This window comes from Pogona vitticeps, chromosome 2 (genome assembly GCF_051106095.1).
Source record: "Pogona vitticeps strain Pit_001003342236 chromosome 2, PviZW2.1, whole genome shotgun sequence".
In the NCBI taxonomy this organism is placed as follows: Eukaryota; Metazoa; Chordata; class Lepidosauria; order Squamata; family Agamidae; genus Pogona; species Pogona vitticeps.
Window position 1 is genome coordinate 11456983 of NC_135784.1, and position 16784 is coordinate 11473766.

Here is a 16784-nt window from a genome sequence, read left to right on the forward strand (position 1 = left end):
TTTCAGCCCTATTTAGCCAAAGCGGACTCTTTGAACTGACTCTGGAGACTTGGAATATCTGTTTAGCTGGCATCAATTTGCCAGGGATCAATTAGGACACAGATACAATCATCAAACTGAACTGCAAGTTGGCCTAAGCTCTTGGGCAGCTGGAACAGAATGGCACAAGGACAATTTTGGGGTCAAACAAAATCTACCCTTCAAACAATACTACAAATAGTGAGATCCCATTACCAAGGGGCAAAAGTATTCAATGAGCATCTGCAGAATTAGTCAACAAGTGACAGGGAATAACAAAGAAGGAAATGAGAGTGTGCCGGATGATGTATGCCAATCAAAAGAGGAGCTGGATGAAATTAATGGGAAAAACCTAAGAGAAACAACGTCAATATTGGATCAGAGGAGAGTATTAAGAGAAGACAAGGGGAGAAAATCAGTAAAGTTAATTAAAAAAACCTGGAAGATCTATTGGAGATAGACCAAGTGCATAAAGATCTAGGGGAGATAAATCAGATGCACAAAATGGTTTCAGAGGGCATAAAATGGCAGAATGCTTAGAGAGACAGAAACACAAAGTACAGTGGTGCCTCGGTAAAGAGCGCACCGTATTACGAAGAAATAGCATAGCAATCCCTTTTTTGGGATCGCTAATGCGATCGCTTACCGATGGCCTCTATGGCTGAAACTCGCATTGCGAAGATTGGTAAGCTTCGCATTGCGACCCCTGCGGATCAGCTGTTCGGCGGCTCCAAAATGGCTGCCGCGTGACCCAAAATGGCCACGTGCAGCGTTTTCACGCCATGCCCTCGCTTACCGAGGGTGCGAAAATGGCTGTGGATGGGGAAAACTTCGTTAAACGGTGAGTATTGAAGCCATTGGAACGGATTAAAGTAAGTTTAATGCGTTCCAATGGCATTTATGATTCCGTTTAACACCACTGTAAAAAGAGAAATAAGAGAAGTAATTACTTAGAAAGATTAAAAAGAGAAAAAATAAGGGGGCCGTTAAGGTTGAAAAACATATATTTAACTTTGGGAATTGTAAAGGGGCATATCCTTTATATTAAAAGGGAGAATTAAACTGAAATAAGGGAGCCCTAACCAGGGCAAAGATGTAATATGGTGGGTTTTCATTTTAGGTAAATTAAACTAGATATAAAGTTGGGGCTTGGATCTGGAACCATTTTTATTAAGAATGTTATTACAAAATCTTGAAACTATTGTATACTATGAAAGTAATAAGATAGTAGTCAAATTATATACTAAAATATGTACATGAATGGTTTGAATGTTTGAAAGATATCTGGAATTTGGGGGGACAATTTGGAAGACATTGAGATGTCAAAAACAATTATAAAAGACAAATAATTGTAAGCAAACCATGTAACACGATGTTTGACAAGTACAAACCAATATAGATAGAGTGAAAAAATAATACAGTGGTGCCCCGCATAGCAACGATAATCCGTTCCAAAAAAATCGTCGCTATATGGATTCGTCGCTATGCGGGGCAAAAATCCCCATAGGAACGCATTGGAAAACATGTAATGCATTCCTATGGGGAAAAAACTTACCTTTAAGCGAAAATCCTCCATCCGGCCGCCATTTTCGCTGCACGGTAAGCGAGGAAAGGGAGTGAAAATACTGCGGGTGGCCATTTTTTCTTCCGGCAGCCATTTTGGAACTGCCAATCAACTGTTTCCAAAACATCGTTAAGCGAAAATTGGTAAGCGAAACACTAACCGATCGTCGCAAAGCGATGTTTGCCCATTGGAAACATCATTATGCAATCGCTTTTGGGATCGCAAAACACAAATCGCTATGCGGATTCTTCATTAAACGGGGCACTCGTTAAGTGAATCACCACTATAAAATGTTTTTTTTAAAAAAGAGGTAAGTGCATTAGACCACGGGCACTTTCTGATTCTCCATTGACAGCGTTGAGTCCAGAAGAATGTCCAGCGTACGCTGGGAACCACACAAATCACAGACATTAGGGGTTCCCAGTTAGAGGACCCCTGTCTTGTTTGGGTTCAGCCTTTATCGTCCCACTGAAGAAGGTGGGAACAGAAATGACGTTACCTGTTAATCAATTATCCTAAGAATCCAAATTAGAGGTGGGTGGTGCAAAGCAAAATTCCGCAGTCTGGCTTGTTTGTTCAGGGGGAACAAGAAGGGAGCCTTGAAGGGGAACCCCTACACCCCAAATCAAGATGGCCAAGGTTTGCCTTTTATCAACAGGACCCGCCCTTGGTGAGCATGGGGATGGGGTGAGTAGCATTGAGATTTGTTCTAAAAAACCCCTACACCTAAATAAGATGATAGAAAACCATCTCCCCAACACTGCCACTCTACACATGTTCAAAGAAGAAGTGTGGTGTTGTGGATGGAGTACCAGACTGGAAACAAGGAGATCTGGATTCAAATCCCTGCTGGGCTGGGGAAACTGAGAGGAGAGTGTTTGTGAGAAGGCTACTTAAGCCGCCTCTTGAAATCTCACTTACCTTGCAAATGTTGGAGGGATCTGGGATTTGGTTCTTCGGTTTTAGTCCTAAAAACAGCAAAGTCAACTCAGCTCAGTCTCACCCCTTCCTAGAAGAAAAGAAAAAGATCAGCCTGGAGGCTTCATGGATAAAGTAAATCAAAAATATTTCCTTACAGGATGTGCCTTTGTCATGTTTATATTGAATGGGGCTTCATACCCATCTCTCTCTCATCTTCAGGCAGCAGAACAAGAGGGAGGGAGGGAGGGAGGGAGGGAGGGAGGGAGGGAGGGAGGAAGGAAGGAAGGAAGGAAGGAAGGAAGGAAGGAAGGAAGGAAGGAAGGAAGGAAGGAAAGAGCATCTCATGCCAGGCTCTGAGATAAAACCATCCGAGGGGCAACAGCAGGAATCTAGAGAGCAACAGGGCATGCTTCCTGCTGACACATATGATGAAAGCAGCAGCAAACAAGATTGTTTTTCTCCCACTATTTACTTAAAGTATTTTTACCCCACCTTTCTCGTTAAAAAGGATCCAAGGCAGCTTACTTTCATCAGTAAAAGGCAACATTTAAAAATGAAAAACAGCAAGACTACAAATCTTTTAAAAAATCAGCACAATACTATACAACAAATGGAAAACAAAATCAACCCCAGAGCCCGTGTAATGTAGTGGACCGAGGGTGGGACTAGGTCTTGGGAGACCTGGGTTCAAATCTCTACAGCCATGGAAGCTGACTTGAAGGTTGGGAAGAAGGTTGAACCCCTCCTTGAGCAGCTCACATAACTCAAGGACCCTCATATATGGGGTGACGTAGTGTCCTTTATGAAGTGTGTAGGGTTGGGACCTGGGCTCGAAAGTCCTCTCAACCAAGGAAACTCATGGGGGTGGGTTAGCAATGGTGGACATCTCGTTAATCATCTCTCACGGATCCCTCTTAGGGTCCTCATGGGTCAGAAGCAACCTCACAGCACAGGAAATGTCCCTTTTATCCTCCCATCGAAGGAGAAGGTGGGAACAGAAATGATGTTACCTGTTCATCAATTATCATCAGTGTCCAAAGTAAAGGTGGATGGTGTAAAGCAAAATCCCCCAATCTGGATTGCCTGTTAAGGTGGAAGAAGAAGGGAGCCTTGAAGGGGAAACCCCCCACACACCCCAAATCAGGATGACCAAGGTTTGCCTCTTATCAACAGGACCTGCCCTTGGTGACCATGGGGCTGGGAGTGAGCAGGATTGAAATCTTTAAAAAAAAGCTAAATAAGATGCAAAGAAAAGAATACCATCAAATAGGCACACTTTGCACACGTTCAAAGAAGTGTGTGGTGTCGTGGATGGAGCACCAGACAGGAAACCAGGAGACCTGGATTCAAAACCCTGCTGGGCCGGGGAAACCGAGAGGAGAGTGAGTGCGGCAAGGCTACTTAAACCGCCTCTTGAAATCTCACTTACCTTGCAAATGTTGGAGGGATCTGGGATTTGGTTCTTTGTTTTTGGTCACAAAAACAGCAAAGACAACTCAGCTCAGTCTCACCCCTGCCTAGGAGAAAAGAAAAATAGAAAAGATCAGCCTGGAGGCTTCATGGATAAAGCAAATCAAAAATGTTTCCTGCCAGGATGTGCCTTCGTCATTTTTCAATTTAACGGGGCTCCATCCCCATCTCTCTCTCGTCTTCAGGCAGCAGAACAAAGACGAACACAAAAGCAGGCACCCTGGCAAGCGGATCTTCCCTCTGACACATGCAATGAAAGCAGCAGCATACAAGATGGGATGTTTCTCACTATTTAAAATATTTTTAATCTTGCCTTTTTCATTAAAAAAGACCCAAGATAGCTTAGGTGCATCAGAAAAAAGATAATATTTAAAAGTGAAGAACTGCAAGACTACAAGCATTAAAATGAATCAAACCAAAGCTGCACTAAAAAAGGAAAACAAAATCAACATCCAGAAAGCACCAGAGCCCGTGTGATGTCGTGGACCGAGGATTGCACCGGACCCTCTGTTGTCACTCGCCAAAGGCTGCTGAAAAAACCCCACAGTCAGGGGATAAGAGGGCAAGTCAAATCAAATCAAATAAATTTTACTGTCATTGTAAGTCTATACATAGTATACACATACAACGAAATTCACACAGACACCCAGAGACCCACATACACGCACATACAAATATCCTCAAACACTCCCCACCCACTAAAAATCCCCCACTAAAAATACAAACATCTACACCGCAGGTTAAGTAACACTGTCCAGCTGTCCACTACTGGTGGTCTTTAAGTTCATTATTAAGTGCAATTATCTCTCTGGGGACAGAACACCGCAACAAGGATAGATTGAAAATATCAAAAAAACAAAACAAAACTCCAGCTAATTCTGCAGCGCAGCCCCTAACATCTCGTCCCATGATTCCATCTGGTCCAGCTGCCTTTCGAACATTAATATTCTGGAAAGCGCGTCTCACATCTGAAATCTGCATTAGCAGTGGTTGTCTGTCGATGGTAGATTCTAGGGATGTACTATAGAGAGCAGGTGCTGGAATAACAGTTGTACCTGCTTCCACCTCAAAACGGCTGAAAAATTGATTAAACTGCTCATCCACATATCACTGCTGCTAAACAGACTGCTTTTGTTATTCCTCTTATAGACGGAGAATTGGTTGAGAACCAGGAAACAGAGAATTGTCAATGGGCAGTTTTCAAAATGGAGAGAGGGGAACAGCGGTGTGTCCCCGGGATCTGTCCTGGAATCGGTGCTTTTCAACCTGTTCATAAATGATCTGGAGACAGGGATAAGCAGTGAGGTAGACAAGTTGGCAGATGACACAAAGCTTTTCCAGGCGGTGAAGACCACAAGGGATTGCGAAGAACTCAAGAAGGATCTCTCCAAACTGGGAGAATGGGCAGTAAAATGGCAAATGCATTTTAATATAAGAAAATTTAAGAAAATGTAAAGGAATGCACACTGGGACATGAAATCAAATCTTTTTTTTTTCATGAGCTAATAGGTTCCGAATGGTCTGGGATCAGGAAATAGATCTTGGTGTGCTGGTGGACAGCTCAATGGAAGTGTCCACCCAGTGTGTGGCAGCAGTGAAGAAGGCCAATTCGATGGATCTAAGGAACAACCTAAGGATCGTATTTCCTTATCAAGCGTGCTGTTTGTCTTTAGAACTGCTTGCAACAGGATGTGGTGACATCTGTCCTAGATGCCTTGAAAAGGGGGATTGGAGAGATTTTAGAAGAAAAGGGATCACAGGTTACCAGCCATGATAGGTAAAGGTAAAGGTTCCCCTTGACAATTTCTGTCCAGTTGTGTTCGACTCTAGGGGGCGGTGCTCATCCCCGTTTCCAAGCCATAGAGCCAGCGTTTTTCCAAAGACAATCTTCCGAGTCGCTAGGTTGGTGGGAGCTTGGACAACAGACGGGTGCTCACTCTGTCACGTGGATTCGATCTTACAACTGCTTGGTCTTCTGACCCTGCAGCACAGGCATCTGCGGTTTAGCCCACAGCGCCACCCCGTCCCTCTCCCAGCCATGATGGGGAGGTATAATCTCAAGGTTTAAAAGAAAGGTACCTCAAAAGGACAGTGGTGGCACTCCGGGTTAAACCGCAGAAGCCTCTGTTCTGCAAGGTCAGAAGACCAGCAGTCATAAGATCGAATCCTGCGACAGGGTGAGCTCCCGTCACTTGTCCCAGCTCCTGCCAACCTAGCAGTTCAAAAGCATGTAAAAATGCAAGTAGATAAATAGGTACCACCTTGGTGGGAAGGTAACAGCATTCCTTCTCTAGTCGCACTGGCCACGTGACCACGGAAACTGCCTTCGGAGAAATGGTGGCTCTATGGTTTGGAAATGGGGATGAGCACCGCGCCCTAGAGTCGGACATGACTGGACTAAATGTCAAGGGGAACCTTTACCTTATCTCAAAAAGGCCAGATGCAGGGAAGGGGTCTCGGGCGACAGGTCTCTCATCGTCTCGTGTGGTCTCAAAGGCATCAGGTAGAGCCAATGTGAGATACAGGAAGTTGGATGACATGGGTTCTTGGCCTGATCCAGCAGGGCTCCTCTGTTAATGATGTTATTTTATTTTATTTTATTTTATTTTATTTTATTTTATTTTATTTATTTATTTATTTATTTATTTATTTATTTATTTATTTATTTATTTATTTATTTATTTATTTATTTGTTTGTTTGTTTGTTTGTTTGTTTGATTTTTACCCGCCCCTCTAGACAATGTCTACTTGGGGCGGCTTAAAACACATTAGGTTAAAACACATTAAAACAGCATATAAATAACATATGTAGTACAATTATTATAATTAACATTATCCAAGATGGCAAAAGTAAAAAAAAAAATACAGGAAAAAGAAAGAAAAAATTACTTAGTTGACTGGGGGGAAGGCTTGTTTGAATAACCAGGTTATATTATATTGCATTATATTATATTATATCTCCAGAGGCAACAGCCTCTCAACAGGCAAAAGCTGCCAGCTTCTGCTCTACCCCAAAGATGATATGGGTAAGGGCTCTGATGCCACCACGATGTCTATGGAGTGGGAGACAGCGGACGGCTGAAGGATGCCGTTTTTCAGGCTCTGACATCCCTCACCGTCAAACACAAGGAAGGGAGAAGAAGCTGATGTGTGACACCTTTTCTGAAGAGAGACATGGATGTATTCTCTACACTTCTGGGGTTCATAGCCCTAAAAATAAAGGGAAAAAAGTTGCCCTCTCCTTTGTGGGGTAGGGCCGATGGGCCGCTTATTCACTTTCCTTCTTTGCTTTCTTTTCCAGCGGTTAGCAGAGTGTTTTGTTTTGTATTTAAATTGAAAACTACAGATGCCCAGTAACCCCATTTCAAGATGATCAGAGGGACTTACTTCCAGTAAAATAGATTCAGCATTTTTGTTTGTTTTGTTTTTACATAGAAAATTGCAAATGCCCAGTAACCCCTTTCAAGATGATTACAACATAAAGATTGATTCTTTCACTAGTTGTGCTAAAAGGAGATTGGACAAGAATGAAGGGAGTGTGTTTCCTCATTTCATTTATTTCAATGGGTTTGATCAAAGCCCTACTAACCGAATGAAGCAGCAGCAGCAGAAGGAGAAGGAGAAACCAGAATACCGGCCGGGGTCAAAGTGAAGGAGGGTTTTTAATTCTCCAGCTATTTCTTGGATCATGGGGTTTGGGGTGAGCAGGATTGAAATCTTTAAAAAAATACACTTAAGTAAAATGCAAAGAAAACTATACTGTCAAATAGGAACACTTTGCACACGTTCAAAGAAAAAGTGTGGTGTCGTGGATGGAGTACCAGCCTGGAAACCAGGAGACCTGGATTCAAATCCTTGCTGGGCCAGGGAAACTGAGAGGAGAGAGGGTGGTTGGCAAGGCTATTTAAGCCACCTCTTGAAATCTCACTTACCTTGCAAATGTTGGAGGGATCTGGGATTTGGCTTTTTGTTTTTCGTCCCAAGAACAGCAAGGACAACTCAGCTCAGTCTCACCCCTTCCTAGGAGAAAAGAAAAAAATAGAAAAGATAAGCATGGAGGCTTCATGGATAAAGCAAATCAAAAATGTTTCCTTGGCGGATGTGCCTTCCTCATGTTGCTGTTGAACGGGGTCACATCCCCATCTCTCTCTCCTCTTCAGGCAGCAGAACGAGAGGAAAAGAAAGGGAGCGAACGAAAAAACCACGGGAAGGAAGGAAGGAAGGAAGGAAGGAGCATCTATGGCTGGGCTCTGAGATAAAAGCTCCCCCCCCGTCCCAGTGAGGTGGGGGCAACAGCAGGGAACCGGAGAGCAACAGGACCTGCAAGGAAAGCACCAGCAGACAACAGTGTATTTTCCCCACTATTTATTTAAAATATTTTTACCCCACCTTTCTCCTTTAAAAGGGCCCAAGGCAGCTCATGTGAAATTTTAAAACACAAAATCAACATTTAGAAAACACCAGAGCCTGTGTGATGTAGTGGACTGACCGTTGAACCAGGCCCTCTGTTCTCACGGCAGCATTTGTTATTTTTGTCCCCTCAAGGATCCCAACACAGGGGCCTCCATGCCAAGGGCCTTGTGTTTTGGGGGGTTTGCCAACACAAGGCGGGCACAGTTCAGATTTCAGGACTTTTCTGCCATGTTTTCTTCCAAAGGTGCTCCTCAGCCTCCGTGCCCTCCGTGCCAAGGGCCGTGTCTCGTGGGGTTGCCAAAGTGGGCAGAGTTCAGATTTCAGGACTTTTCTGGCGTATTGTCTTCCAACTCCCAGCCTCGCTTAGGCTTCGTTTTTCCTTTGAGATCACTCCAAACCTCACAGGAGCTGGGAAAGGTGGCAACTGAGGGAGGGGTTCTTGGTGGGAGCTGCCCCTGCTGTAAAAGAAAGCATTTCACGACCATTTTGTCTGGAACGGACCCTTCAGAGCCATTCACTCTGCAAAAGACCTGCCTGGAGAGGGAACGCCCCAGAAGGAGAGGCCGGATTGCCTTCCGGTCCTTCTTTCCTCCTGCCTCCATGTGGAAGGACTGGAGCTCCTTCGGCCTCTTTCCAAAGCCCCCTTTACTCCACCCCATAGAGAGCCACGAATTGGGGGCAGGAAGGGGAATTCCTAGGGAAAAGGAGCTAGGGGCAGGTCTTTTGCACAGCCGATGGCCCCAAATTGTCCCTTCAGGACCCAAAGACCAGAACAGTTTTTTTCCTTGCAAACTTCCAAGAGAAGACCCTTCCTGGGGAGATCTCCCTTTCCACCTCTGCTAGGAAACATCCCTGGGAGGAAAATCCACCACCTTCTCTCTCCTTCAGAAAAAGTTCAGACGAAACACAAGGAAACTCAAGGGAGAGAAATCGTCCTGCAGTTGATCCTCAGCTCAGGATCTCGTCTTGGGATGGATTGCATTAGCCCTCCTCTCTGCCAGTTAATGCAGGAAAACTCTCTCTCTCTCTCTCTCTCTCTCTGTGTGTGTGTGTGTTTCTGTGTGTGTGTGTGTGTGTGTGTGTGTGTGTGTGTGTGTGTGTGTGTGTGTGTGTGTGTGTGAGAGAGAGAGAGAGAGAGAGAGAGAGAGAGAGAAACACACAGAGGGTGTTGAAAAGAGCAAGAGGTCTGGCAGACGTTCCCCCTCAGAAGGAAAGTGCAGGGAGGACCCCCCCCACCCTCCCAGGCCCCACTTCTCCTGCCGCCCCCCCCAAGTCCTCCACCTCCCGCCTGTTCCCCCCCATCGCCGCCCCCTTTGCCTCTCCAGCCCCACCTGGGACATTTGTCCTTTTAAAGGAGGGGAGGGGGTTGTCCTATATCATTAGAAGGAACGGGGGGGGGGGAGAGATGGGAGGCAAGTTACTTTCTCTCCCGTTCCTTTGTTTCCATCCACCGGATGCTCCTCGCAGGATTCAGGGGAAGGCAGGGGCTCCTTACCTCCCCCCCCAACACACAGACACACACACATACACCCAAATACGGTATTGAAGCCCTAGGAACTTGCAGGGGGGGGTTGGTCTCCCTGCATCTAGGAGTGAGATATCGCCCCCAGAGATCCTCTCCCTCCTTTGATTCCCCTCCCCCCAGAGGAGACCCAGAGGAAAAAAATGCCTTGCACGAAGGTCGAGCCAGACAAAGCACAACCGGGCACCATTTCAATGCCCGGAGAAGCCGCTCCCCCCCCCCCCAGACATGGGCGCTGGCTCTCTCTCTACCCCTGCAAATATTAACACCCCCCACCCCCGATCTCCCCCCCTCCAGCGCCCACCTCCGTCCGGGTCCCGATCCGGGAGGCGCCCCAAAAGCCCCGCTTCTCTCCTCCAGGCGCCTTTCTTGGGCCGAAGGGGAAGAGGCAGACGCTGCAGGATCCCCACCTCTGCCGGCTCCCGTTCAAAGGGCGTCCAGGGGAGGGGCTCTTCCTTCGCCGTCGTAGCTCTAGGTTCCTTCCCTTCCCTACTGCATGAACGGGGGGGGGGGAAGAGGAGAGAAGAGAAATGACGTCACATCAGCTCCTTCCATCATCTGCCTGCACAGCAGGACTCTTCACTTTGCCCTCATTCATTCCATCTGCTCTGTTTGGCCTTTACGGCACATTTCTCTTTTTTCGTGAATAGGATTCCATCTGCATGATGAGATCAAAGCCTCGACCGCCTCTTCCTTCAAGGGTCCTCCTCGGCCCAGAGCAGACCAGTTTGGCGAAGGAAATACTGGGAGGGCCTTGATCGGGCCCTTCGATCCTGGCCGCTGGACTTCTTCTCCACTGAATCAGGAGGACGTCCAGAGGCCAGGACTCCCCTGCCCGAGAAGCTCAACCTTTCCCCACTTCTAGTGGAACAAAACCCTCAGACAAGACAGAGTTCCCCTCAGCAAAGTCTGTCAGAGGCACCAAAGTTAAGATAGGGCACAATATTCATGTCTTAGTTGCTGAAAATGTGTGTATTCCTTACACACATTTCTATACTGCTGACTTGGTGCTTAGCACTCCTCTCAGTGTTTTACTGCAGCATAATATATAACGATCATCTAAACACACAACATGAAACACTTCAAATTTGTTTTTCCATTATTTTGAATTCTATCTCCAAAAGTAGTTCACATTTTCTAGCTCTGCTTTGGGAAATGCAGATATTTCTAAGACATCTAATGACATCAAAATACTAAAATTCTAATAGACCTTTTATAGATAATTGAAAACAGTAATAGCTCACAAACCCAGCAAGCTCAATCAGAGGGGAAGCTGGTGGGGGACAGAGTGATTTTCCCCCCTTTCTCAATGAATGCGCTCTGTCCTGCTTGGTTGCTGATTATGCTGATTACATGACCCCTTCGTGTTTCTTATAGCCCCAGATGTGGCATTTTTCCTACCCCCACGGATCAGGTTGGCTGCTTTCCTCTTCTCTTTCGTCCCCACCTTTATTTATCCCCTTTCTCCTCCTCTGACAGAATCATGAATGCTCTTCTCTAACCTTTATACTTGGTCTCACACCCTTTTACCAGACACCCTCCTCCCCAGTGTACACGTGGGTATAAATTACAAGGTAAATTTACATAATGAAGAGTTACAAGAATAAATATGTTTAATTACTGAGGCTTAACAATTATTATACTTTAGGACAAACAGTTTTTATCCTCTTCTGCCATTACAAAAGAGTCTATTTGGGCCAAATACAAACATGAAATGTATTCGCGAAGGCTTTCACGGCCGGGATCTAATGGTTGTTGTGGGTTTTTCGGGCTTCTTGGCCGTGTTCTGAAGGTGGTTCTTCCTAACGTTTCGCCAGTCTCTGTGGCCGGCATCTTCAGAGGACAGCAAACTGTGTCAGTTTGCTGTCACCTGTGTCAGTTTGCTGTCCTCTGAAGATGCCGGCCACAGAGATTGGCGAAACGTTAGGAAGAACCACCTTCAGAACACAGCCAAGAAGCCCGAAAAACCCACAACAACCAACAAACATGAAATGTTTCAGAGTTGTTACACTTGCTCAAGGAATTGTGGAAATCCTCATTCTAGGCAGAGCTAAATGCTCTAGAGGGCCTGTATTGTGTGTTGGGAGGCAGTGGAAGATAGCAGGGCCTGGCATGCTAAGGCCTTAGGAATAGACCTCAACAGATGGAAAACTGTGACATATGAACGTTGTGCATCACAGCCTCTCCCATTTGGTAGAGACCCTTGTCCAGCAGGCTGAGGCAAAGAGGCAGTCCGGAAACCAGCCAAATCAGGGAGCTGGACAGGGGACAGATTGGATTTGTCTTCAGTGTGGAAGAGATTGTCACTCTCGAATTGGCCTTCTCAGCCAAGTCCTCCATACAGAGCACGTCACCATAGTCTCTCGAGACTGAAGGATGACTAATCTGAAAAGTCTGTTAATATCAGTTGATGGTGGTGAAAGTACACAAGTAGCAGAGTGGGTTAAATGCAGTCATGTTCATTATTAGTTTGTTGTTGATAAATAAATGAAACATCTTAATACTACAAATGTATCAGAGTGAGTCCCTGAGACTGTAAGCAACAGTAAATGAGACAAGGATAAATCAACAGCTATTATACTCTGTTAATGCCTGCACATCCACTGTGAAGTTGAATAAAAAATTCACAAGAGCACAGAGTGCTGTCCTCTGAAGATGCCAGCCACAAAGACTGGCAAAACGTTAGGAAGAACAACCTTCAGAACACGGCCAAAGGGCCCAAAAAACCCGCAACAACCAAAAAATTCAAAACTCAGCAAGAGGTTCTGGGCTGATTCCAGAGTTTCCAGATGCCACAGATCCCAGATCAGAAAAGACCACAGAACAGAGAAGCAGATACTTTTCAAAGTGCTAAGTGTCCATTACCATGATTTTGTCAAAACATATGGTATAGTTCTGTCTCTGGGAGGAATGTTTACAACACTACCTTAAAATAATAAAGACCACGGATGACTGCATGTAGGTCTACCATTATGGAAAATCCAATGAATATCTGGAATATTCTGCTGGTGAAATGGATATTACATTCTACACTTCATCCTGTTTCCATATGTCTGAGAAAGTGGATGTGTCCACGAAATCCTGGCCAACAGAGGTGGTGGTGAAGGTTTCTGAGAGTTGTAGTCCAAGAACATCTAGACACCCAAGATTGGAGACCACTGCTCTGAAGCAGTCGCAGATGTCAGAAATCACAAAATCAGAGCCACAAAAAATGGCAGTGTTAGGAACAGCATACATACTGTGTGAATATTTAACAGAGATGTCTGATTCAAGTCCCAAACAAACTGCACCATTGCACAGAGTGCTGTCCTCTCAAGATGCCGTCACAGAGACTGGCAAAACATTAGAAAGAACAACCTTCAGAACACGGCCAAAGAGCCCAAAAAACCCACAACAACCATTTATCAGAGATTTACATTTTTTGTTTGGCCTAGATCAGATGGAAAGCTCTTTAATCTCTCTAGATTGAAAGCGAAGACCAAAGTCCAGCTGAAATGCATGCGGGACTTCCTCTTCGCCGATGATGGAGCTGTTGTTGCCCATTCTGCTGAAGACCTCCAACAACTTATGAATCATTTTAGCAAGGCCTGCCAAGACATTGGATTAACAATCAGCCTGAAGAAAACTTTGTGTACCTTGGATCAATGATCTCTCCCTGCATTGGCAAAGCAGCTACCATGTTCTCTAGACCAGAGATCATCAACCCCCCGGTTCGCGTGGCCAGTACTAGTCTGTGGGTTTGCTTCTTAGCTTGCTCACTCCCCACCCTCCCTCTCCAGGGAGCAGCTGGCTAACAAGCAGCCGCCCCCCCGCCCTTGCCTGCCTCTGTCCTCCCTCATCTGCAAGAAGCCGGACATGGAGCTACTTTGCAACTCTTGCCTCCCGGAGGCAGCACTTCCTCCGCGCGCCCAGCCGGCCTGACTGCAAAGTTGTTCCATCTTTCCATGTCAGCCAATTTGGTATGTGCTCTAAGTCAGTGGTCCCCAACCTTGGGCCTCCAGATGTTCTTGGGCTACAACTCCCAGAAGCCTTCACCACCACCTCTGCTGGCCAGGATTTCTGGGAGTTGAAGTCCAAGAATATCTGGAGGCCCAAGGTTGGAGACCACTGCTCTAAGTAACGGGTGCCTTTTTTGCTTATTCAGTGAACTTTTATCCACGAAAGGAATGGAGTTTGTTTCCTTGGGATCTTCTCAAATCTTACTCCCACGATCAGCGTGTGATATGGAGGGACTTTCCCATATCCCTGAGATCTTCAACATTTCATATGTGCTCCACTGTCACTCAAACCCTTTCCACACACCACAGACTTATAAAATTACAGTGGTGCCTCGCAAGACGAATGACTTGCAAGATGAAAAAAAATCACAAGGCGAATTGTTTTGGTGATGGGGTTGATGACTCACAAAATGAATGTTCCATTGGCTGTGTTACGCAAGATGAATCTTTTCCGTTTTTATTTTGGTTTGATTTAAATCTCAGCCATTAATACACAGGATGCATTGTGCATTGTGCCGGGAGATTTAAAACATGTCCCCAATGCAGCCTGGGTTCACTTTTCCACATGCAGTTCCAAGGTTGACTTCAAGAGGAGCAACTGCGGTCTGTTGTAGGTGCATCCTGTGTTTGGTGCAGTCTGCGTTGTGGACGCATCCTGTCTTTGGAGAAACTGAAGGTTTTCAGAACATTTTTGCCAGCAAAAGGTAGGGTGTCCATTTGTTCTCCTGTGGTGGAGGGGTGGTTGTTATGCCAATTTTTTTGTAAGTTGCACAGGAAAGGTAGGGGGCTTAGCTTGTGTTGGGTGTGTGTGTTATGCCACATGTTTGTCCAGGGCAGTTTTGGCCAGGGGTGTGAAGGTGTGTGTGAAGCGGATGTGAACCACTGCCTTTTGTTTTTGTGAACGTAGCAGCTGGGCTGACATGGGTCCCAAGAAGGCTGCTTCTGCAGAGGCTGGAAAGATGACAAAGGAAAAGATTACTCTAGAGATGAAGAAGGAGATCATCAGGAAGCACGACGGAGGCATGCGAGTGATAGACCTCACCAGGGAGTACCGGAGGAATCCATCCACCATCGGTACCATCCTTAAGAAGAGGGAGAAGATCCTTGCAACAGATGTAGCCAAGGGAGTCACCAAGATGGTGAAGAACCAGCCAGCTGTTCTGGAGGAGGTGGAGAAGTTGCTGCTCATCTGGTTGCAAGAGAAGCAGCGTGCAGGGGACACAGTGACTGAGGCTGTCATTTGTGAGAAAGCCAAGGCCTTGTACGCAGACCTCGTGCAGCAAGAGCCAGGAACCTCAGCCGAGCCAGAAGACCTCAAGGCAAGCAGAGGCTGGTTTGAACGCTTGGAAACCAGATCCGGATCAGGCATGGAGAGGCCACCAGTTCCGATGTTCCTGCGGCTAAGGATTTTGCCACGGAGTTCCTAGAGGTCGTGACAACACAGGGCTACCTTCCACAGCTGGTCTTCAACTGTGACAAGACCAGGCTGATTTGGAAGAGGATGCCCAAAAGGACCTTCATCCATCAAGAGGAGAGCAAGCAGCCTGGCCACAAGCCCATGAAGGACCATCTGACCCTCCTCTTATGTGCCAAAGCCAGTGGGGACCTGAAGATAAAGCCCTTGCTGGTGTACCACTTGGAAAACCCACGGGCATTCAATAAGCGCAAGATCAACAACGGCCAGCTGGGTGTGTTGTGCCAATCCAATGCTAAGGCTTGTGTCCCATGCATCCAACCTCACCCTGGGTGAATTCTGGAGGAACAACTTTGACATGGTCAGCTCCTTGAAGTTGATCACCATAGCCTGGGACGGGACCAGCCGGAGAAATCTTAATTCTGTTTGGCGCGACCTGCGGGCAGATTGTGTGGCAACAAGTGACTCTGATGCTTCTGCCCCTGAACCAGAGTCAACAGTGAGGGAGGACATTGTTGCCTTGGAGGGGACCATGGGCCTTGGGGTCACAGAGGAGGACGTATTTTTATTGGTGGAGGGCCATGACTGGGAGCTGTTCACCCAGGAGCTGGTTGAACTGCAGGCAGAGGCTAAGGAGGAGCAGGCCTCTTTGGAAGAGGAAGAAGAGCCAGGCGAGGAACAGCTGTCCACCACTAAACTGAAGGAGCTCTTAGAACAGTGGCAAAACGTGCAGACTCGAGTACAGGGGTACCACCCGGACAAGGCTCTGGCACATGACCTTTCAAACACATATGACGAAAGGATCATGTCCCCTTTCAGAGGGATGCTGAAAAGGCGGCAGAAGCAGCTGACCATGGAGAGGTTCCTCACGAAGAGGCCAAGACAGGAAGAGGAACCTGCTGTTTTTACCGGCGATGCCCAGTTGCCTCCTTCCTCCTCCTCGTCCTCCTCGAAGCCTTGAGGCCAAGCCTTACAGCTTTCTCCCAGTTGACCATCGTTCAGGCCATCGCCAGAGAGACCCTCTGCAGCTCTGGGAACGTCAAAGACTGCTCCTGTGATGTGGAGATAGTTCTGTCTGCCTGCAGTTTCCTGACTTAAAACACTCGTCCTGGTGGTTTAGAGACTTCAGCCTCACTTGTTCACAATAAATTGTGAAATGTAAAAAGTTTCTGTACTGTTGGTTTCTGTATGTTTACATGCCTCAAAAACGCACTTTCTGAAGAGCTTTGTACAATCCAAGGACTGTTAGTGACTGTTTCTGTTCAGTTTGAGGGAAGGCAGATATTTCTGCCTCATGTTTGCTGATTTTTAAATGTTTTCTATGATGTCTTAAAGGTTAAAGTTTTTTGATTGAAATTTCTGAAATCATCTGCACAATATGTGTAGCTTTAAAGAGCACTTAATAAACCCTTTCTAAACCAATTTTGATGTTGTTCTGACTTTTTCCCCCATAGGAACACATTA

The 16784-nt window shown here is 46.2% G+C and overlaps 3 protein-coding genes across 7 annotated transcripts in view; 1 reads left to right on the plus strand and 2 right to left on the minus strand.

Moving 5' to 3' along the window:
* LOC140703738 (uncharacterized) overlaps positions 1-16784 on the minus strand; it is a 120967-nt gene that overhangs the window by 84730 nt on the left and 19453 nt on the right. Inside the window, exons 2-3 of the mRNA XM_078387990.1 lie at positions 3933-4020; positions 2504-2591 (exon numbers count right to left, since the gene is read on the minus strand). The gene's annotated coding sequence lies outside the window, so the exon portion shown is untranslated. The remainder of the gene's footprint in view (positions 1-2503; positions 2592-3932; positions 4021-16784) is intronic.
* The window catches only part of LOC110070647 (uncharacterized), a 262437-nt gene that overhangs the window by 24939 nt on the left and 220714 nt on the right, over positions 1-16784 (minus strand). The window lies entirely within an intron of this gene.
* LOC144587161 (putative CENPB DNA-binding domain-containing protein 1) lies at positions 14827-15333 on the plus strand. The gene has a single exon (XM_078386766.1). The coding sequence runs from the start codon at positions 14827-14829 to the stop codon at positions 15331-15333; it is 507 nt and encodes a 168-aa protein (XP_078242892.1).

Coding starts and splice junctions, on each gene's coding strand:
- LOC144587161 (XM_078386766.1), top strand. CDS start 14,827: ATGGGTCCCAAGAAGGCTGCTTCTGCAGAGGCTGGAAAGATGACAAAG.